The 24,248-nt window shown below is 38.6% G+C and overlaps 1 protein-coding gene across 8 annotated transcripts; it reads right to left on the bottom strand.

Annotated features, from left to right (window-relative positions):
* Window positions 1-5,872: 5,872 nt before the first annotated feature.
* LOC121644247 (protein mono-ADP-ribosyltransferase PARP6) lies at window positions 5,873-24,033 on the bottom strand. 8 transcript variants are annotated; one of them, XM_041992197.1, is made up of 23 exons: window positions 23,717-24,031; window positions 22,213-22,367; window positions 21,670-21,747; window positions 20,025-20,134; window positions 19,792-19,852; window positions 19,493-19,583; window positions 19,249-19,315; window positions 18,836-18,985; window positions 17,624-17,774; window positions 17,176-17,307; window positions 16,669-16,764; window positions 16,384-16,476; window positions 15,951-16,076; window positions 15,683-15,748; window positions 15,327-15,394; window positions 14,876-14,924; window positions 14,652-14,764; window positions 13,178-13,250; window positions 10,480-10,549; window positions 9,463-9,542; window positions 9,136-9,199; window positions 8,723-8,807; window positions 5,873-8,024 (listed from the first exon to the last, which is right to left on the bottom strand). In XM_041992197.1, exons 2-23 carry the CDS (start codon window positions 22,213-22,215, stop codon window positions 7,922-7,924), a joined length of 1,929 nt encoding a protein of 642 aa, XP_041848131.1. In that variant the 5' UTR covers window positions 22,216-22,367; window positions 23,717-24,031; the 3' UTR covers window positions 5,873-7,921. The 8 variants fall into 8 exon arrangements, 7 of the variants coding, with proteins under 7 accessions (XP_041848131.1, XP_041848209.1, XP_041848436.1 ...); XM_041992275.1 differs by having other exon boundaries at window positions 15,683-15,745; XM_041992502.1 differs by having other exon boundaries at window positions 17,176-17,229.
* Window positions 24,034-24,248: the final 215 nt, after the last annotated feature.

Raw genomic sequence — 24,248 nt, 5'->3', positions numbered from 1 at the left:
GGAGAATGAGAAGGGGAGCCAGAGGGGTACTGAAGTGACATGGGTGTCTTTGAAGGCACCACAGCAGGAGGGGGTTGGAGGGGCTGGGTAGATAGGGGAGAGGTGGGAGAGATAACTGTGTCCCATCCAACACCCTGCTCCTCTGCCTCTCTCCCTGTGCCAATTTTATCCGAGGGGGGCAATGAGGGTCTTTGAAGGCATTCCAGCAGGAGCTGTATGATTGTGTGTGGCTGTGTGTTTGTGTTTGTCACATAAATGTGCATAGCTTTATGCACAGATATGAAAGCATAGTGGATGATTAATGTGTTGCAATGAGAGACAAAGTCAATAAGGCTAAGTAAATGAGTTCAGGTGTTTGAACCAAATGCGTACACGCACAATTCTATTCATGTGAGCGTGCATGCGTGCCTGCGTGTATGATGAGAAAGCAGCCTGCTACAGTAAATCTCACTCTGAGTGGTGGAGAGGCAGAGCTGGAGCTGCTGGAAGGCAGAGAGACAGGCAGCTCTTCCCTCCACACATCTCTGTTCAAAGGCGCCATCAAAGTCTGGCAGAAATGTCAGTGCTGCAGGCAGGGGACCGGCCTCTGAATGTCAGTCCTTCTCAGGTCAACACCGAGAGCCAGCCTGCCTCGCACAGACAGACAGGGTGGGGGGAATAAAGATAAAAAGAGAAAACACGAGGACAGTGATTAGGAGAGCATGATAAAATGATGAGAAAAAGAGAGTTAGCTGAAGTTATAGAGGGAAGAAAAGAATAAGGAACAAGATGGAGACGGTAAAGAAAAATAACAACAAAGAGAACATGAGGACAAATTATTGGGTCTGGTCATTTTTGGCAGAACTGAGTTTCTTTTATTCTGTTGCTGTGTGTTTCTATGGGTGCAGCAGGATGTCAAGTGACTTCAGGCCAGGGATCTAAGGGTGACTTTGAGTGGTAGAAGTGATACAGACACAGCAAAGAGAAAAGCAAGGCACACAAATGGAAAATCATTTGCTTCGGCATGCAGTCAAAGTGCAGGGAAATTGCACAATTGTCTTGTGCAATTGCAATTGCACAAGACAGAGCACACACAAACACACATGCAGACATGCACAACACAATAGAAAAAGAGAGAGAGCTGCAATCGTATCGGAAACATGCACAGTCACACACACACACAACACTAGCAAATGTCCCAGTGCAGGCCATGAGGAGCCTGTCAGATTACAGGAGGGTAATTGAATGGTAACGGAGCAGACAACACATCTAGCACAGCCGGACTCCAGAGGCGACCGCCACCATACCAGAGCTCAGGGGAAATTCAGGGCCCACTTTATGGTGAATTGGAGATGGGGCATTGTGTGTGTGTGTGTGTGTGTGTGTGTGTGTGCGTGGGTGTGTGTGTGTGTGTGTGTGTGAGAGAGAGAGAGAGAGAGAGAGAGAGAGAGAGAGAGAGAGAGAGAGAGAGAGAGAGAGAGAGAGATTGTGGTTAGTAGGTATAAAGAAGAGTTCCCATGGTAGCATTGAATTTGGTAACTGAGAATTTGAACAATACTATTTTGAGAAACTGCTTGATTTAAGCAAATAAAAAAGGGGGAGAAAAACATCTTTAAAATGAAAGAAAATTAAGCAGGGTGCAAAACAAGAGTAAGACTAATATGCCTACAGAGATAGAAATAATAAAATGATGTATAGATAATGATAGAGGAAGAAGGAGAAGATAGATAAATAAAAAGGCTTGTAGAGGGAGAATGAAATGTAGAGGCAGGAAAAAAAAATCAGCAGGACAGAAACATGAAGGGAAGGTGAGAGTACAAAAAGAAAAAAAAGAGACAAAGAAAAAAGCTAAATGATAAACATGAGGGTCCACCTGTCAATGAACACCTTTCAAAACTAATGTATGAGTGTTGTGAAGGAGCCCAAGAGAAACGTGCAGTGCCACATAAAGAGAGGAAGACAAATGACACATGGATGTAGATTTTGTTTTCCCAGTGGCACTTAAATAGCAATGAACACTCAGTGTCATTTTATTCCCATATGAACAGCAAGAGACAAGCAGACATGCTATGAACACAACACTTTATGATGTTGGCTGAGTGAGGTGGGAAGGTGTATGAACCTGGCCGCTGGAAGCTAACAGGCAACTCTACTCCAGTGGAGAATGACAGAATAAGAGGAGGTGAAAGAAAAGTAGTAAGAGCACTATGGAGGGATGAGGGGGATAAAATTAAAAGAAGCTGGAAGTGAGAAAGAAGGAGAGTGCAGGAAAAGAGGGAAGAAAACAAGGAGGTCTGCTGGGTGTAAAGTTTCCCCTGGATATGATATGTGGATACAGGCATGTCATCAAGCCTGTGAAGTGGAAATAATAAAGAATTAGGATTGTCTCTGAAGACAAGGGGAATTAATCCAAAATGAATTACGAAGGGGGGAGTAGAGGAAAAAAAATCAACATCAGCTATTTCCTTTTCCTCTGCTTCAAGGCAGATAGGGGGCGGTTTGTGCGAGTACTGTGAATCCCATAAAAATTAAATTAATAACAAAGGAAAGAATCACTCACACACAAATAGAAGCTGAAAAATTTGTGATATGGGGGTGGAGGGAGTTGTGCAGATAGGGATGCAGATGAAAAAAAGAAAAAAAGAAAAAAAGATTTGAGGGAACTGAGGGTGGGCACTGTTGCTGCCAGATTGCACTGCTCTTTTGTTCCCCCTCGTCTCTCTGGAAAGGGCTGCTGGTGTTAAAGAGGAGATGGTGCGGAGGCCATTGTAATAAATGCCACTTGTAAATTGCGGAGTGGAATTATACAGCGTGCAGATGGATCCATACGCCTGAGCAAAACGTGGCCAAAAAACTGGGAGCGATAATTAAGACTTAGGGGGTGAATGACAGAGCCATTTGTGACGACGGAATATGGCGTCTCCCTGCTCTCTGGGAAACAGAAGGGCTCGGAGAGGCTCGGTGTCACAAAACATTACCCACACAGCTGTTGGCTTTATGAGCAAGCAATGGTGTACTCACTTCCTCCCTCCCTCTCCCTATAATCCTCATCTACACTCTGTCTCTTTCTACCACCACCACGCACCCTTCTCCCCCTGGTCGCCACACAGTGGTGCTATTCTTTGCCATTTTGTGCCATTTTACACACTACCATCAGCTATTCCATCCATCGCCATCATGTTCTTCGCCTCACACCAACATGCTTGCTATCTCTGAGGGGCGAGACAAGGACTTGCACTCCATCATTCATATCCTGGCAAGAAGAAGAGGAGGCGGAGGAGGAGGAACTCCGCATGCACACAAATATAGAGTAACACCCAGGCTGAAAATTCAATAAAAAGCACTGACACTGACGGTGCTTGGTAGTGCTTTGAATGAAAGTTTGTGCTCACTGGGGCTCTGGGCTGACTGTAAAGTAGCTAAACTGAATTTTGTTGTATTCTCTCCATCTTCATTAAAAAAAGAAAAAAGCAAGTTTATATGCTATCCTTTCAATCACCTCGACCACACAAATCCTTGAATTCTACATTGCGTCCAAGGTTCAAGAGTTGTTCATACTGATGCTAATTTCAAACATTTTTCTTTAAACATTTTGGTTCTGCTATAGTCCTGGGAATTCACCACACCTGCTCAACTAGTGCAACCATCCCCTAAATAGCTAACCTAAATTTACTTTGTGTCACTGCCTCTCCAAGAAATGATTTTGATTCTGATGCGCCCACCAAACTCGGCCCACTAATCTCTCTAATTCTCTCATTTCAGTTCATCTATCTCTTTGCTTGGCTGGCCAACTTGTCTTCTGGTCTTGTCTAGCTCTGTGTCTCTGTCCCTGGGGCCTCCACAGTGTGCAGAGTAGCCTGCAAGTCTTAATTCAAACGAGACCCCTTCGCGCCCCGTTAAACCACTGACCTTCGCTGTCACTCCTGTCGCCCGATGCTGCCGACGACGGGGGCCTGAGCTGCAAGCTAAGAGACCCTGTGCTCAATAAAAGTGTGGGTGATTAAACAACTCCCTGTAATTGCTCCTTTTGTGCAGAAATCAAACGGTCACACTTATTATGGCGGCTAGAGAAAGGGAGGCTGGGAGCAGTTGCTTCCGCTGAGGGCCAGACACCCTCAGTGACCCTGTGCCCTCCCGTCACTACTCCTTTATCTGACCAAACAGCCGCTGTGTAGTGTGTGTGTTTACCTGCGTGTGTATGTGCCAGTGTCCTGTGCATGTGTCTCAGTGTGTATGTTAGGTATGCAAAGAAATCTGCTAAAACAAAGGCAGAGCAGAATAACACCAGAGCTCCTCTCAGTGGTCACAATTTGAAACTACATGTGTAAAAGCATGATTTTGCAGTCATGTACCACCAGCCAGCTGGCTTTGGTAATGGGGGACAAAGCCAAACCAGGGGACCATGTCCAACATGAGGGCCGGGTTTCAGAGATCATAGTAATTCGTGAACCATGCACATCATCTGCTAGTCACATGCACATATACAGAAATCAGTACAAAGGCCCAGCCACAGGTCCTGTCAAATGGGTCGGCTTACAAAAGGGAGGTGCCCAATTACTGTGCCCACAAATACACACATAAAGTGCCTTTCAAGGGTCCATGAGTGCTTCAGCTTCCCTATGATTAAGCCCACTCTCTACATACCCAGCACTTGTTGTACACATACAGGGCCTCCTGTGCCAAAACAGCCATCAGACCGGACTACGTTTGAAAGAGAAAAGCTTTTTGTGGTCAGAGAGAGCAAAGAGAGAGAAGACAGAGTGAGCAGTTGGCTGGTCAAAAACTATTAGGGATGTCTTCTATTTGAGGTGAAAGCTGAAATGTTTTAAGCAAATGGAAATAGATTTAAAGAAAGAATGAATTTGTGATGCAATAAACTGAAAACATTTGGGCGTAGTCTTAGCAGACCCGTAAATTGTGCAGTATACGTCAGTATACTGGCCTCTCCGGCACCACTTCCTGCTAAGGTTAATGAATTGCTTTTAAAGAAATAAAATGGCTGAATGAAAAATATTTGATTGATTTTTGTTTTTATTATTTATTTATTTATTTTTGCTACTTTGTTTTGCCAAAGCATAGCATAGCAAATTATAACAACATAAATTTTGTTGTAGCAGTAACAATTAGTAATGTTAATAAATTAGTAATGTTTAGATTTTCAGAGATTGCAGGGGAAAGTAGTTGGTTTTTATGTACTCCAAAGTGCCTCTTACCTTTTATTAATTTGTTTTGGCATGAGCCCTCTCACAAAAATAATCATATTAGCTAAGTGATTATTAATTATAACAAGGTATTTTTGTAGTCTTTTGTGTAGTTTATATGGGATGCACAACCTTATGTTTTGTTAACCTTGGAAATTGCATTAAATTAACCTCTATGTGAATTAGCAGCAGAGAGCAGTATTTTTTTTTTTTTTTTTTTTAATGGTACTCTTTGGTGTAGATTCCATTCCTTTTCAGAGCCCATTTTCTTCTTTTCTCCTTCTACTTGGGTAAAGTTACCATTATGTATTTCTCCGTAATTAAGAGGAGCATTTAGTTAAATGTGAGTGACAACACGGGACAACACATCAGTGTTTTCTCAAAAGCATTTAGTAAAGGCTCTATGAACAGTAATGCTGATTGAAGATAATTGATTAACTGTGTTATATGAACCCAAAATACCCTAATTAACAAAAAATATAATTCTGTATGAGAGAGCTGTTAATAAGACAGGAACAAGTTTGGCTTAATTTTTAAACTTGGCTTCAAGTGCAACGAAGGATTCATGTCTATCAAATGATGGAGTAATACTGCCCCCTTCTGTTGAAATGCAAACACAAACAGTAGCAGGAGACATGTTTACAATCACAAGGTTTTCCACATAGATTTAAAAGAAAATAAGATTGTTTGTAAAACTGTGCAAAATCAGGCTTTATTCTTTCTGTCCTGCATTGCCATTTTCAGTCATTATCATCAACATAATCACCATCATCTTCGTCAACATCATCTCTGAAAACATCACTCACCAGCAACAGACTCGGAGTTCTGGAAAGAAACAGGCATCAGTTATGAGCAGAGTCTGGCAGGGCACTGAGTCAGCTGCACATGTGCGTCTCCATCTGGGCATTACATTTCAACAAGGTCTCCAGAGTTCTTATTTACAATTTTCTTTCTTTTCAGTGTCTCACTGTAGTCACAGTTCAGGTTCCAGGAGACTGAAAGTCTACCTTAGTACAGACATAGTTAAGATGCTGGATATTATGGTCTTTCTGACTCCATAAATAAGTATCTTTTAGTCTCTTTTCTTCCATTGCTCGTCTACTGCAGGTCCAAGGACAGTCAATCGCTCCAGTTTAGGCAAACGCTGAATAAGTGCAATGTCTAGTATAATGTCAAGGAAATACAAAGCCACACATACAAACATACATACATACAGTACATGACTAACTGATAAACTTGATTAGCTATACAAGGTCGCCAGTCTCAACGGTGAAACCAGAGAGTTGCATATTAATGCACCTCAATGACACAGAGTCCATTAAGCAAAGGGTGAAAGGGGATGTGAGTTCAGCGGGACTCAATACTGTCTGTCTGTAAATAGTTTGGGAAAATTGTTCACAACTTCCTGTACATTGGGGTTTGTTTGTGAATCCACTTGTCAGTATAGTTCATACTCATGAAGATTTGTTTTAAAAGCCAGCACTGGATTGCTATATTGTGATGAGCACTTAAAAAATGGATGGCAGATTATGTTAGTAACATGATCACAGATCTAACTTTTGTTGTTTATTTGTTTTGGTAAAGAGAGAAGAGTCATATATTCACGTAGCTTGACAAGTATTAGCCAAACATATCTTCCATCATAAAACCCTCTTGACATCTTGGCATTCAAAAGCTACAAACCCCAAAGTGCAAAGGCAAAATCTGAAAGAGCTGGAGTTGATTAAAACAACAAATGATCTTGTATTTTATCATAAAAGTGGAGTGAATGCTCCAAAACCATCCAAAAACTTCAGATTTCAGAATAAGTAGCATTGTGATACCAGCCCTGCAACATTACACACCTTCATTTCATAAAAAGCTAAGGAAAAAAAATATTCACAAGATGAATATTTAAGGATCTTGTTCTATGTAGACATTTGTTTTCATGAAACTTGCAAAGTTACACATTTATCACATTAGGTAAGGACTTTTATCTTTAAAAGAAAAAAAAACTTTTCAGGGTTTTAAAATTGAACCATCAATAGAAAACAAAGTGCTTTTTGTGTGCATAAGTTGAGTTCCAGCCACACTGTTTTGGAGTCCGGGAGAATCGGCAGACAAAGACAAAATCACAGAGTAATGCTCACCCATGCGGTAACCATGTCACAGACCTTAATTTATGTCATTAGTCAGAGGATATTAAATAAACTAATGATAACGTTGCAAACGCTGTAAGATAACAAATTTCTATGTGGATGTAAATTCTCCACTTATTTGCCACAAAGATCCCTTCCAGATCGATTATCATTCGAAAAGATTATTTGTTATACTATATATTCACAAAGAGAAATGCAAAAAGGAGATCATTATTTCAAGGAGTCAAAAAGAGGGAACATATGGCAAAAAGTCAAGAAAAGAGTGTGTATGACAGTGGGTAACAGTTCTTATGACACCTTCCTTTTTTTCCCCATCAGGAGTATTTAAATGAATGATGTAAATACCATAAACTGAGAAAAACAAACTTTAACCAGGTTTAGACTAATGGAGGCTCAACTGAACATGTACTGTGTAACAATTCAGAGGAGAGGAGCATGAGAGAAACAAGAAGACCAGAACAAAACTATTGAAAGTGATGTGCTCATAAGCCCCCTCATCCGTCAGTGTCAGGCCTGAGGACAGCTCACCCAACAATCCCTTCAACTGTCTGTTCGTCTGTGGCCTCCAGCAGAGAGGTGAATGGATTCACTGCCTAATTTCCATTAGCTGGAGTAGATCTGGGTCCCAATCACACGCATTATCTCCTTCTGCACCTTAGGCTCTTGGGTGTTGATGTTGGCATCACCTACTTGGCCATCCTCATACCTGCCGATGTAGAAAAATTGGTACAATTCTTTAAAAACAAGTTATGTTTCAGCACTTTGTCTTACTCTTTTTTTCTCTATTCTCATTAATATGCTGCCATAGTATTATTGGTGTAGTACAGTATAAGGACCCAAATTAATGGCAAATTAATTAAATTCCTTATCTAATCTTTAAATCAAAACAAAATATTGATAATAAAATGATTTAATGACAACTCAAGTTTCTGCTTGATGCTAATGTTAATTAGGCAAAAAAGGTGAAAAGAGCGCACACACACACTGACACATGTCTCAGTTTCTTTGGTTAATGCTTGAAAAAATGTATATATATATATATATATATACATAATACAATAATACAAAAATGTATATATATATATATATATATATATATATATATATATATATATATATATATATATATATATACATAATACAATAATACAAAAATGTATATATATATATATATATATATACATACATACAATAGAGATCAGATGGACAGTTTAGCTATATTTACTTTAGTATTCAGTTTTAGCAAGTAAAAGACAACCAACATTGCTGACATACAATTCATTTTGATTGTAAGTATGACTTTATCAGTATCTGCCATCACTTGTTTTTATCCCAACTCATTCAGTAATCATGCATTCATTCTGTGAATATTTTCAATGATGTGAAAGTGCTGAGCGTACTTACACAAAAAAGAAGCGAGTACAGACGTGGTCGGATACAGGACACACCCATATGTTACCATGTTTCTGCAGATCCTTGGATGTTATAACTGGTTAAAGGAAACAGATTATTGTTTCTTTTTAATTTACTTGTCATATTTTTATGTAATAAGTGGTAGTAAATACAAAGGAAGTATGATAACTGATATGACTATTCTGTATAATTGCTCATCATTACACAGGCATTTTAATCTAATTTAATTTCCTTTGTATTTTTCTTAAATTATTTTTAAATTTGATTAAAGAGACCGGATCAATTTAAATGTGTGTGTGATATTTTCAATTAATGTTGGATCTTTAATATGTATTCACTTCAATTCAAACTAGCAACAGCTGCATACTCAATAAAATTGATTGTACTGTCAGTGTAGGCATTACCTTCACAAAGAGCGATGCAATTCAAGTTTCGACTTTGAAGAAACCTTGATTGTATTGGACGGCTCTGTTGTAAAAGATAAGGAGGTGGGTGGCAGTAAAAATCCATGATCTAACTGAGGTATCAGGAGGACAATGTCACAGTGATATTCACAGACACTGAAACTGCACAGCGTCAAATCAAGATTGGACTGTTTGACATCATTCTGTCTCTTTTTTGCACAGTATCTCTTATTAGAAAAATACGTTCAGGGTGCCAAAAATATTTGAAATAGTTGTAGCTATTGATTTCCAAGTTCAATAAAATAAAGGAGGTCATGTTGTCCTCACCTGGGGTATGGTGTTCATACGGTTGTAACGCTGCACCAGTTCATCTTTGGTGGGCATACGATGCTGTCCTTTCCCCATTCCTGCAAGAAGAAGCACAAGACCCAGAAATAAGTTTGAACAACTTTACCACCAGTCACTCATACTGTGAAAAACCTGCTTTTAGAGGTAGAAAAATAGTTGTATAGGGAAATTATTAACTCTTGTCCCTCTTATAGGCTATTTTGACAATTTACTGCCAAAAATATACTTTAATGAAATCTGCTTAAAGCAAAAGAAAGTAGGCTATTAAAAAATGAAGAAATGTTTAAAGTCAGACAATTTAAAGGGAAGCTGTTTAACTTGTGTGTGCTTTAAACTGTGCTATTGGTTCAAAATATTAGTATCATCTCAGATAAAAAAAAAGTACTCCAAGTGTTTAAGGGAGTAGAAAGAAAAGGTCAAACCAGTTAATTTCATGCCTAAAACTATCAGATTTTCAACCTTCAGTCTAAGACTTGCATACCTATTCATCAAGTTGAGACGTGTTAATGGTGCAAAGGGGTCCCATTAGCAACCTGCTAATGTCCCCATACCCACCACTAAATCAGACCACCATTATAGGACTCAGAATTATTGTTTCAGTGGAAACACAGCAAGATGTGAGGTGCAAAAAACAGAATTATCCTATACTTTACTAAATAAACAAATAGATAAATAGAAAAATAAATAGATAAATAAATAAATAAATCACCAAAGCAACATACACAAATCCAGTGACAATCCTTTTTTTAACAACCACAAAATAAATTATGGTAAGGCAAGTAATACACAAGTGCACAAGCCCAAAGCACAGCACACACAATGAACACACACCACAGTACAACACACTAGGATAACATATGGAAAACTCCCACATGTGTAAATGGCGTGTTCCAAGATGGTGATCAGGCCATGTTACAATCACATTCAGCGGATGTGGTGGAAAAAACAACAGAAGGGCCAGTGGGATCTTAGTGGCAAATAATGAGCCATTCCTACCTGAATATCCAAAAGATATGCTGGAGATGGGGCTCAGATAGATGCCCTTTCCATACGCTGCCCCATGCAGCTTGGGTTTGAAAAGAGCAGGAAGGAAGGAAGGGTAACTGAGCAGGTGCACATGACAGCCTTGCATTTACACATATGGCTGCACTCATTCGTACAGTGCAATTCAGTGTATATGGATAAGAACAAGCATAATAACTGCACACACACACAACCAAGAAAATCCCAAAGTTGAACAACAGACAGCGACGAGTCAAAGTATGAATGGTTCAGTTTTTCTCAGTTCTCTTACACAGTTCATGTAGTTCACTAATCACATCTTAAATCTTCATAGATGGCCAAATCTGACACTATTTTGCATCATAGTAATAATCACATAATAGTCCTGAATTTTGTGTATGAAATTCTTTCATACGTCAAAGTATTAAATCAATGCTCACATGACTAATGAGAAATAAAGATAGTGATGTATATAGCAATGAAGATTAAGATAATAAAGTTTAGGGATCATTGATGGTGACGATCCTTCACACAAGAATGCCCATAATGAGGAAACGGAGGAATCGTAAATATAATGAGGACAATTTAAGAGAGAAAAAGAAACAAGCAGACAGAGAAAGAACAAAGAGTAGCTTCATAGTTTGGAGGTACATGAGGGAGGAGGAGGTCAGGATGTGGCAAATGAGGAAGAAGGAACAATAGATGAAAGGTCTTATGTGATGGCTGAAGATGGAGGTAAACTCAGTCCCTCTTCTCCTGAGAAATTCAGTGATGGAGGAATGGTGTCGATTCTCAAGGTGAAACAGAGAAGAGCAGGGAGGGGGGGGGGGGGGGGGGGGGGGGGGCAGACCAGAACCGAGAAGAGATCAAAGATGGAAAGTTCAAAAAGTTGGTGAACAAAGAAGGAGTAAATGAGACACATCACCACGATAGAGTAATTACAGCTAGCGTGAATGATTCAAAGAGGTTTGAGGTTTCAGATTTAACTGTGTTTAATCTATTTTCAGGACATGCCAGTATATCTCCAAGCAGTGATCAGCATATTGTGCAAAAAAAACAGCAATTCTGTGTTTTTGCTGGTGTTGTGTTACACTTTAATAGAAAAAATACATACTGTAAATATAGATGGATGCAGAAATATATGCATAAAAGTCACAATAAAGCAAATTCAAAAATGTGCATGTGAATATATTATTTGTGTTAAACAATAGTTCCTTAAATCCCTTTTTTTTAAAAAAAAACTATGCTGGGACAGTTAAACAGCTTTTTATTAAGTTACTTAATGTTTTTAAAGTTTTCCTAAATCGAGGCTCTGTGTTGTAGTAAGTAGGTATTTTAAGGCAAACAAAAGCAATGCCTTTTTCCTTCACAATGTTAGAAATAAGCCTGGCCAACCAAACTAGCTAGCAATCTGATTACTAGCAAGCTAAGTTTTCTGTCTTCATCATGAAATTACTTCTTTGGATTCCAGGAATTAACAAAACTAGAGATACTCTGTTAAGCTACAAAGAAATAATAAGATGAAGACCTGAATTCAGTTTGAAACACTGCACCACAGATGATGAAGTAGCTCAGCACAGGTTCAAAGAATCAGATTTATGCTTGGTGGATTGAATGGCCAAGTTAATGATTTTGCACCTCAATCATTATGGCTTCTATGCATATTACTTACTGGAGTAATACACAACATGGAGTAATTCAAAAAGAAGCCAACACTCAACTACTTATGTCTGAGGGCTTCATGGCTAAACAGCTGAATTCAGAGGAATAACTATGGTTAGTTTACAGTTAGTTTAGTTGATTGTGGAGAAATATGCAATGAAGAAGCGTTGAGGATCACTGCTAACACCTGCCTCATTTTTCACCTAAACGTTTTAAAAGCTTACCAGAGACAGTGGGGTTTAACAGATGCTCTGTTAACAGTTTATCTTAGCAAGGTTGACTCTCTCCCACTTCTACTAGCATGCTACATTGCAGCACATTTTAACAATGTTGATAACTTAGTCCACAGCTCTAAAGAAAAAAAGTTTGAATTATTTGGAATATGCATTTCAGGTTTCACATCTTTATAGTTTGGTTCAGTTAAACTAAAAAGATATGCTGTCAGTGTGATTAATTTCAGCTGTCAGTCAGCATTTTCATCAGAAATATTTTCAACGTCTCAGTGCAGAGAACATTTCTCATGTCTTTATGATTCCAAAGCCCTTGATATATTTATATTTATTAATTTACTTCTGCTTCACTCCGACTTTAGTTATTTTTTGACTATAAAAGAAATTTTTGATAACGTTTAATAGACGCCCCTATTCTTCCAAAGGAAGGCCCTCACTGTTACACAGCCGGTTCTTTGCATTTTTCACCATCAGACCTATTCAGCCTACTCAGTGCTCTTGGTGGTTAACCTCAACAGGGTACACAGGCAGCCTCCTGACATCCCAGCTGACACACAATCCACCCCTTATGTGCCACAACATGGATGGACATGCTGTCTGTTGATGTCAGCAGAGGAGGCAGAAAGCAGCCAACAATCGGCAGGAAAATCTCCCAGTGTGCCCTTCTAACTCAAGCTGACTAAAGGCAGGCTGGCATACAAATACTGCAAAAATGAATCAGCTGGACCGCAAGCCTGCATTGTACGAGAGCATTTTACTGTCCGAGGAAAGATGCATCATACATCATCACGGTAACATACCTGCAGTTTAGTATAAGAAGCATTGACTAGTCCATTTCTCAGAACAGAGTGCCAGTTTTCTATATGGGAACCACTAGAGGAAGTGAAAAGAGAGAAAGAGATAAAACAGAAAAGATGAAACAAAGTGTTGCTTGAATGTAGATTTCAGTATCTACCCACTAGTGTGTAATGGCTAGATGTAATAAGGTAACATTTAGACATTTTTGAGGATACTCTTGATAAATTACAAACTGGAAAGATAATCTGACCAATAACACATTAAATGCAGCTAGTTTTATAGTTTCTTATATATCACTTTCAATAATTAGGTGGCTGAATCACTCATCTTTTTTAAATATCAACTGGAGGCAATAATAAACAGCAATAATCCACCCACTTTCTAAAAATCAAGAGAAAAATACTTTCTAATTCATCCATTAATTTTTTATACTGGTTAGTCCAATTCAGGGTCACTGGGTTTCTGTAATTTAAATATTTTTATTTATGTATCACTACAGTATTTTGTGAAACCTACAACTCAGATTTATGAGTGAAGAAAGTAATTTTCTTCAACAAAGCACAACAGAGCCACTGTAGTCATCTGTTTGTACCATTTGTGAAGGGACATTTAAGGACATTCTGTTACATAACCACTGTCCACTAATTTTACATTATTAATATTTAGAAATTAAATATCAAAAGATGCAGATGAAAGTTGACAAACCACGATAGACTGCATCTTCTGGCAAAGGTATTTGGACAGTTTTGTCAATATTGTTATTTTTAACAGTTTTGAAGCAGCACTAAGTACTTATCCCTACACTCTTAAGAAGAAATGCATGAAAAAGTTCTTACTTTTCCACAATAAATAGTTGTGTTAGATTTCCTTCTTTTTTTAGTGAATGTTTGTTTCTTTCTAATTATATCAATATCAATATGGCATCCAGGCTAGATTAATTGTTTGGCATCTTCTGTTAAGAATTATTAAATCTTAAGCATTAACCAACATGAAGAGAGACTGTTAGTTGTACACTGCAAGTACCCAGATGGGTCGTGTGTATCTAAAATATTCAGCAGAGCCCCATCTGCTACAGTATAAATCTCTATCTCCAATTATTGCTGGCTGCATGTGTTGGCTGAGAAAGGTGCCTTCTCTGTCCAAGAGAAAGGCCCCTGCTCTTGTTTGTAATGCTTCCATGAAAATCTGCCTGAGTGGCCCCCTTCATCGAAGTTATCACCAGGTCTAACGCTGAGGAATATTCATGTTTGACATGCTGTGGTGCCATAATGCTGAAACATCATTGGACCTTAGCAATTTTCCATACTGTATTTGCCCAAAGCCTTAAACTAGGCAATGCAATGACAACAAAACATTTCTGGATATTTTTGGATGACTTTGCATAAAGTTAATAAGATGGAACCTTTTAAAGATATTTATTAAGTTCTTACTGTTTTGAATGTGCAAAAACCACATCAGCAAACAGCTGTAACTCACTGGAAGGCAAAGGTGCTGCCGTAGAGCTTCTTGGCAGTGCGAAAACGAGCTTCCTTGGCTGGAGGGCTGCTAAGCAGCAGGAATTGGTGGGAGGTGTGCATGAATTTCAGTTGCTGTTACAATGTGATCAGATAGACAGAGACATAGAGAGAGTCAGAAAGAGAAAATGCATGAAGAAAAAAATGTCTAAGCAAATTAAAGGGGCGGCTGTCCTGGTTTCCTACCCTACTGAGTGGCAGCTTGACGATATGAGATCTGTTACTGGAAATTATCCTGCAGAAAACAGAAAGGAATAAAAATAATACATTGTAACCTAATTTAAACTATTTAGATATGTACTATTGATTTACTTGAACCATAACCAGCCTTTTACAAATGGGACATTCTGACCAAAAGTGGAAACAACCTAGTATAAGTTTTCCAACAAGACAAGACAGTAAATCAACATCAGAACCCTAAAACCAAAGCAACTGAACAGAATTTTGTATTAATAGTGTTATGTAAACCCGTTCCGTTCCCACTCTGAATAATAAAAATACCTACTATGAAAAGTAGCACCAGATCGTATAATCATTTTGTTGCCCATCAACATTTACCTAATGTCGTATTAATTCAGATGGTGTTGACATAAAAAGGAGAGGAAATTCGTTTTTAAATCAGATTCTCTCCACTCACCATTGTAGCAAGGGATGGGCCAAAGGGTCCAGTTTATCCATCTGTTTTTTAATCTCCAAATATGAACCCTGGAACAAAACATAAAAAGATCTGTTATCAGATTTTTCTTCACAAAATCAATAAGTAAATCTTTATATCTAGATTTTTGCTTAGCATAAACAGTGCTGATATCAACAGTATACTAGTAAAGGTGCGACTCAGGTAGAGAGCAGCACAGACAGAATACAGTTTTATCAAACAAAACTGCATCCAGTGCATTTCATATATCATGGTCAATACATCACAGTGAAATGCTAAAACTATGTGATGAGCCTGCTTGTGATACAATTTCATCCCGCCCCACATCCTACATGTACCTGGGTCATTTCACGGATAGACATGACACTGTCCAACGCTTTCTGCAGTCTTTCATAATTCTTCTTCTGTGTTCATCAGTTGAGACAAGCATCCATCATATGCAGGGAGAAAAGAAACAACAAAAAGGAGTCTGACATCACCTTAAACTGTAAAGGTTTACTATTTTTTAAAGCTAAATATGTATGCTAACCAAACATGCAAACCTTCCGTATTCAAGTTTGAGTATAGATTTAAGTTAGTCACGGTTACAGCAGTGAGGATGCTGACCTTTGGGTTGAATGCAAGAGTCTTGGGGTCATTTGGATCAACAACTGATGGGTAGGGCTCAAAGATTATGCTCTTACGGGGAGACTCAAGAGCAGCTCGACACATAGCAACAAGTAGGTCCACCACCTAAGACAAGAAAGATCTGAATTTTACATTTGATGCCTCTAGCTGAAGCTGTTTCTTAAACAAATTTGTATGCACTTTTTGAAAGAACAAATCTGCCTCAGATTCAATAAAATCAAGAATTAAAATATCAGAGATATAAGACATAAGATTAATCAGAGATATAAGAGTTTAAAAAAAATGCATAGTGGTGGATTTTTTATCCCCTTACTTGTTACGTTATGTAAGTTACAAATTCATAGTATTTTTGAGGAAAACATAGAAATAATCAGAATCAAGTCATATAATATTTTATCTTTTGGGTCTTTACCTCTGCTCCAGTTGCCACTTCCTCTGCAGCTCCAGACATCACACCCAGAGTATAAAAGGAGAACACACACAGCTCCCTGGTGCACACAGCAGGCTGCATAAACACACACGGAGGGAGTAGGATGAAACCAAAGCCATTGTGTACTACCCTCCAGTCACATACCCTCCTTTCTTACACTCAGTCTAGTATTAAAAAAACCCATTAATGGGATCACATTACAGAAATAAAAAGTTTTTATGTAGACAGTGTTCTAGGTTTTATCTTTTTATTGTATGTCTCTGATACCTTCAACATGGATCCATTCTGAAATACATGCTGTTCATCACAGACCACACAGTACTCATTTAGCGTGGGGATCCTCTGCTCTGAGTACTTCATTATCTGTCAGGAAAAAAGCACAGTGGAGTTCCCATTTATAACTCCCACCTCCTGCCAAACACAGGAAGAAAGACTTCTTGGCAGAACTGACAAAGAACCATAATTCATCACTGGAATTTCTACCTATTAAATCTGTTCTGCCAATTTAATAAGAAGACACAGCTACACAATCTATATAAATAGCTAATACAATACAAACAGACAATAGAACTTTACTGCTGCTCACAACTCCCAAGGAGACATTTATAAATCACTCACTAGTAACTATAATACTCTTATATACAGTACTTATAAACAATCACGGGATATTTCTTTGCTTGATAAGTCCTTAAGTGATGTTTTTTTCTAAATCATGACCCAATTACTACGACGGAGACCCTTTTTTAGAAGACTCATATCTCTTTCAGCTCTAACCTGCACTAAGAAGCCATACTCCAAGGTAGGGATGTTCTTGCAGTGGCCGCCCGCCTGGGATGAGAAAAACAATTCAATCAGCTGCCTCGTGGTAATCTGCGCTGGGGCCCTGGCCGCTGGGACAGCCACAGTCTGATGAGTCAAGTGAAGACAAAGCATTATGGGAAAGAGTGCATGAGCCATTTTTCAGTAAGAATAGGGGGGAAAGACTCAGGTAGGAACAGTGCAGGTGGCGGGTGTCTGGTATCAAAGGGTGTCAAAGAGGGTTTAAACAGAGGAGATACATGCAATATAGGTTTTTATGTAAAGGCTATATTTCAAATAAAATAACTGTGAAACTGTGGGACAAACATTACAATCACATGCTTGTCTGTGAAATACTTGATGATGAGTGAATAATGAAAGCTTTTTGGTGTTTAGGTGCTGACTGGTCCAGGCTGACTCTGACCTGGCTATTTGGTGGATAGTTGAAGAGCTCCCCTTTAGGGTTCTTCATGGTACATGAGATTGATCGGTTCATCAGGCGGGTCACTCTCAGTTCGGGGACACTCAGCTTCCCTTTTAAAACTGTGTCTTGTATCAGAGGAAAACTAGGGGACCTGGCAAAGATAAAAACACAAGACATGTGTATCTCTGAATATCAACTGTTGCAATAAAGAAAGTCCTGCTCTTTTCATCTTCTATGCAACCCAGTGGGCGAGGGGGAAGGGGGTTGCAAATTTTTCACTTTGATGCTGCTATGAGTAAATCTTACAAGGTTAAATCACAGCATGTGGGTGATTCTGTGCAGATGTTTGTTGAAACACACACTATGCAACACTTGCAATCAATACTAGCTCAGAGATCTGAAATCAGTTTGGACATCAGCTCCAATTACTAACAGTCAGAGCACAAGAACCTGTGTTTATTTTTGCAATTACTCTCAGTACATCCGTGTACCCAGTTGACATTAGGTTCCTGTCAAATCATGGGGATGTCAAGGCAATCTAGTTAGTGAAGCTGACCACCATAGAGTGGGCAGGGATTCAGTCCCCGTGCAGCCATAACTGTCAAAACATTCATAAGACAGAGGCTGAGAAGGGTACTTCCCTCTCATGGGAACTTTTGCCAGATTTTGAATTTAAGTCAGTCTGCACGCTGCTGAATCAGACCATCTTTCCCCTGTTTGCTGAAGTCTATATTTCACAAAGGCCTAACATTATCATCTATCTCTTTCCTCAATACTTTCCTTGTGTCAGGTGTTAGACGCCATAAAACAAATAAGAAATTATTAACCAGTTATGAATAAGAAATACTTTATTAATCCCAGACTTGGAAATTGCAATGTTACAGCAGCATTAAAACAAGAGAAGAATGAGAATAAAATAAATTAAATTAAATAAATAGTGCAAAAATGCTTTTACAAAAACACACTGATAAATAGCACATATAGGTAAAGTCTGCTGCTTTCTGTTACTTAAAAAAATTGTAAAGCATGTAATGTGTAAAATGTAAAACATTTGTAAAGATTGAAAAAAAAAATAATTCTTAAAGAAATTCAGAAGTATCTGCAAAAATGCAATGGCCCAATTGTCACATATACAGTATCAAGAAGTGTGAGTTACTGGTTGTGTTGATGCTTTGTGAGAGCTGCATTGAGGAAACAGTGAGGAAAACCTACTTGGGAATTGGGGAGAAGATGCTAAGCCCAGCACGGAACTTCTTGATGGTTCCTCCAGCTTTGAACCAGCTGTGCCTTTTCTCCTGCTGGGCTTTGAGGAACTCATTACTGAGGTGCTTCCACTGCTGTGAGGTGAATGTGCTCAGGATCCTGCCACATTAAACAACCATGTGAGCATATGAACTTGCTCTGTGCTGAATTGTGCTTTCAATCAGCATCTTGTATCCCCCTCAAACTGGAAACCATATATAAAAAATGTAGCTGCTCCATATTATATTATAGAGACTATACTTCTTGTTTTCTTTAAATAAGAAAATGGGAGTTAGATAACAAAATACAGGGAAAATTTTCACCAGCAGTAGGGGACGATTATCATACAATAGATGTTAAATACAACCGAACACATCACTTACTTTTTTAGTTGCAGGCCCAGGCTGAATCCTTCTTTATTTGAAGGCTGGAACACTTCAACCGACGGCTCTGAAGAAATAAAGATGACTAATGTTAATACACATTGAACAGATGAACAAACACTCTTTTTTCCCACTCTCCCTCTTGTGTAGCACAGATTGTACTCACCTCCCACGCTCAGTGAGTGGCACAAATACCTAATGTCCCTCCCAGAAAACCAACATCCACACTGACATCTTTACTCACCAGGTCCATCGAGGTACTGAGAAAGAGAAAAGCGCAGTCTCAAAATAATGGGCTCTGTTCTGATAACTTTCCAAGCTGTCGCAACCTCCTCCTGAGTCAGACACACACACACACACACACACACATATACACAAATGTACAGAGTTAGCAGCCTAATTAGGGCCATTTCTCATTACATAAATAACTTATGAGGAGTCAATGCATTATAAATGATGTGTTACTTTGCAAAATGTCAACGTTAGAATAGTAATGGGCAAAGTCGGAGGAGGTGTTTGCAGTGAAAAATAATGCTGACTCACGTCTAAGAAACCGATGTTAATGTGAAGATCGATGTCCACGTCATCAATGGTTCCATACTCCCTGCTCAGAGACACAAGAGATGCAGTAATGTAAAAACTGATACTATTCCCTTTTCAGCTGATCTCTCTCTTAGGTAAATAAATTAGGATAAATTTATATATATATATATATATGTATATATATATATATACATATATATACATGTGTGTGTTTGTGTGTGTCTTTGCTGTACCTGACAGAGACAGCACTGTCAGTGTAGATGTCTTTCACAGCCTCAATGTCTGCATCTAGTTGAGGGTGGCGGTAGAGGTCAGCAGCACAGCTCCCCTGCAACAAGCAGCACTGGTCACAGTTATAGGGAATTAATTCTCAGTGGTTCCCAACAGTTTTGTCACACATGCACCAAAACCACACACCCCAAACATACATACGTTTAAATTTTTTTAATGGTTTCACTTTGATTTGACAAATATTATTACAGGCTGCACAGCTCTGTAACTTTATCATTGTTCATGTTAGTGTAGACAAGTTTAATTTGTACAAAAATTTGTAAAGGCCTGTTACCTCAGCACATTTGGTATTTTCTAAAGAGAACATTTTGCAGTAATACTAGTAATAGCAAGAACATGTCTTTCATACATGTGCCTGGTGTCTTGAAGTCAAATTTTCATCTGCTCAGTTCAGAGTCTGTAGTACAAATCGCACACTTCTATCCTTATCTTCGCTGCACTGCTTTCATGTTCTCTGACTTCACTGAAATGAGCTTTACTGGATTTACATTTCAATCAAGAGACTTGGAAGATAACAGTAAAAAAGGATAACTAAAAGATTAAGATCTTATGTGGAAGTGAAGCAATCAAGTTTATAAGATAAGATGATACATTTCTTGTTGGCTATGAGAATAAATTAGGCTTGGGTAAATGATATGAAATGATAAATTATGATGTGATAATTTGGGAGAAAATACTAGATTTTTCAGAACCTGTAAGTTGTACTGTGTGTCAGTGGTAGTATGACATATCTGCTATTATATGATTAGAAAAGTTTATGTTTAAACCACATCCCCCCAATTTTATTCAGTTGTGACATTTTCTGCTTTATGTGAATAAAAATGGGTGCCTAGCTACAGTGAGGCATTATTATGGAAATGTCAGTCAGTTAGCATCTGTTCTGCAATACCGCAGCAAAATATTTTATCAGCTATTTTTACCACATTGCTGTGACAGTTTATGTGAATATTCAAAAGTTTAAAAGTTCTTCTTAACCAACACTCTGGTCTATGATGTTATGGAAGCATCTTAAAAACTAGTTGTCTTGTAAATGTTGTAGCAGTTTTCCTTGCAGTGCTTTCCTTCAATTTTACTTTAGTTACGCACCAACAAAATGCACTATGAGTAAGTTACCCCACAATATAACTCTCAGGTTGCAATTAGTTTTTTAAAAAATTTGATTATAACAACCTGGTGGCTTTTTCCACGACACTTCTCTCAGGTTAAATCTTAGATTTTTAACCTACATTTATAGAGGATTTAAGGAAAGAACATATTCTAAATATGTTTGTTCTACTATCTCTGTATGTTTTTTGGACTGTATACATTTAAACTTCTTAATTTATTCTGTGCTTTGTGATGTCAATATATTAAAACAATCAGATGTGTTAGAAAAACGCAGTTTGTGGGGGGAAAAGAAAATACTAAATTAAAGAAAAAAAATACTGTGCTTACGGTAATTTTTTATTATTAATATAATTTGGTGCTGTTGAAAAGATAAGCATGCAACAACACAGATATACAAATAAGAAATAGTACCAAAACCAATAGCAACAATATCTTTGACATAACATCAGATTGGAAAGAGAGCTGACAGCGCTGCTCTACCTGAATGCCATAAAGGAACTGCTCAGATTCGTTTTCCCCATCTGACTCCTCGTCTGTCCAACACTGGCCTTTGATGTCCTGTGGGCCCACACATTGTAAAAGGACCATTATAGCAGAGCGGAAAGAAAATGCATCTGCTTTTTAACATCCTTTCATCACACATCTCCCTGTTTAGCTTTCCACTCAAAGGCTTCAAAAAACTGCTTTAAATAGCATCGAAAAGGGAGTGATGAACAAGCATGGTTTATTTCTAAAAGACAAAATATTCACTGACTCTGCCTTTAAATATACTCAAGTGACAATGAAAATAAATATGTCTTGTCATTTCCAGCAAAGCAAGAAGTCCAAATGAATAAATTTGCAATATTTCTTTCACAGATCAAGTTATTATGATTTTTAAGTGTCTGTGAAATATCTGTAATTGTGCATGAAAATGTATTTCATCCAATAAACATTTTTTCTAAATCTGAAATAAAGCCATGATGGTCTAAGACCAGGTAATCAGACTCAGTGATAGCACCAATAGGATCTTAGCTCTCTTACCATTGGGTCTGCTGTTCACAGGGCTCTTTCAGACAGGTTTGGGCCTTTGGTTTTTGCCAAACATCGCAGCCTATCTCCAGGTGAAATGACTGAGAACAGATAACCGAAGAACTTTGACTGCTCGCCTTTCTTCCACTCAGCAGAATGACTCAACTCTGGAAAATATGGCAAAGTAATAGTCATCAGATGAGGAAAGCATTAAACAAACAGCTATTGCCAGCAATGCCAGGCTCTGTCAATGGTGCCCTCCTCCTTTTTTTTAAAAAATCGTCTGCATTTCACCTTGCTATGTATCCTAGCAACAGCCATTTCTGCCTCCTTTCAGAGTGGCATTAATCACTGTAGAGAGAATGTGTGGGAGATATGGGCTTACGTTCAGTATCCAGGATGTCTCTGGCTCTTTGTTTAGATTTTTTATTCCTGAAACTTAATCTATTAATATCAAAGCACCGGAGTTTAGTACACCTTTATAGAAGCTCAAAGAAAACAGCATATTTACTCATATTAGCATAATGTCTGACCACACTTTTACTGCTATTAAATGCCTGGTCTGTAAATGTTAAGAACAATCTGACATGTCGCAGTTCCTGGATCAGCCTAAGAAGAGCATTTTGTACAGGCTATTAAGAAAATAACTGTGTATATACAAAATTAATGCTTGCCTCTTGAGGAACAGCTACAACTGTAATGTCAATAAAAATAAAAGGCTCGGCCCAAATTCAGAGATAAATTATAACAATATAAGAACAAAAAGAGCAATGGTAAACAGGATCCCTGGTGTGTATATGTGCATGGTACTACTTTTTGTTTAAGATATGTGAACAATGAGCCTGACTTCCTTAGGATCTACAAATCCAGATGATTAGCATCACACTGCAGCATCATAACACAGATTACAGTTAACATATTCCTGTGCACAACAAAACACCACAGAGGAAAGAATATACAGTAGTAAGCATTGTGCAAACAAAGACTGGATGGCAGCATAATTTAGCTCGACAAGACATAATATCTACCCTAACTGACATGCATGAAGGCATTTATGTTACATTTACATCAATATAATAAAAAAAATCCTGATTATGTTTTTATATTCTTATTTGGTTTGTGAGCACATCCTAATTTGACTCCTCTCTTTGTTTAAAATCTCCCTTCCCGACATTAACTGCTCGTCACACAATCACATCTTATTCCTCAGCTCCTGCCCTTTTCTCTACATGCCTGCTACCCTGCCATGTCCTCAACCCTGCCACCATCTACATCCCCATCCCACTCACCCCCACACCCCCTGCCATTCTCTTATCCTCTGTCGTCTTACATACCAATAGTCACCGACCCACAGAGCCCACCCCCGCCTCAAACACACACATACACATACATTCACCACAACTGTTTCCATTCTTCCTTCTCCTTTGATAACTGTTAAGCACAAACACAGATGCAGTCAGGCGGATTTTCCCCTCCCCCTACGCTCTGCACCCCCACCACATCCATCCACACTTACCTCCAGAGAGGATGGAGACTCGGATGCTGTCCTTGCCTCAGCTGCTTCCCCTCTTAAAGGGCACACCTGCCTCTCTCTCTTTCTCTTTCCTTCTCGGTGGCCGTTTTCCACTGAAATGATAGATGGCAATAAGCCTGTTAAAAGAAGAAAGCGCAGAAACAGGAGCACAACAATCCCACAATTCTACAGCGGCTGTCTGTCGATGTTGACGGTGTGAATCTGCAGGCAAACCAGCTGGTGAATGTTGGTCTGTGTGTTTATCTATTGCAGATCTCTGCTCTTTCTGCTCTCCTATATTTTGCCTGACAACACTGAAGGGTCTGGGCATGCTCAGTCAGAGTAGGCAATCCAGTCATGTGATTTGCAGCTGACTGCACTGCTGCTAAAAAATAAAGAGGAAAAAATGGCTCTGCTCTCTGATTGTTGTGTGTGTATTTGTGTGTGTGTGTGTGTGTGTGTGGTTGCATAAGTCAGTACCCATTAATGTCTCATTGTGTTTTTCAGCATAGCTTCTGGTTTATATTTAAACTGT

The sequence above is a fragment of the Melanotaenia boesemani genome, chromosome 1 (assembly GCF_017639745.1).
Source record: "Melanotaenia boesemani isolate fMelBoe1 chromosome 1, fMelBoe1.pri, whole genome shotgun sequence".
Lineage (NCBI taxonomy): Eukaryota > Metazoa > Chordata > Actinopteri > Atheriniformes > Melanotaeniidae > Melanotaenia > Melanotaenia boesemani.
Note: the sequence above shows the minus strand (reverse complement) of the source record. Positions and strands in the feature narration are given on the sequence as shown.

Excerpts from the sequence above, each read along its gene's own strand:
- LOC121644247 (XM_041992121.1), bottom strand. The coding sequence starts at position 21,777 with ATGGTCCTTTTACAATGTGTGGGCCCACAGGACATCAAAGGCCAGTGT. Across the intron at positions 15,395-15,682 it reads CTATCCGTGAAATGACCCAG|GGTTCATATTTGGAGATTAA; the intron begins GTACATGTAGGA and ends GTTTTGTTCCAG. Across the intron at positions 14,765-14,875 it reads TCAAGCTGCCACTCAGTAGG|CAACTGAAATTCATGCACAC; the intron begins GTAGGAAACCAG and ends ACATTGTAACAG.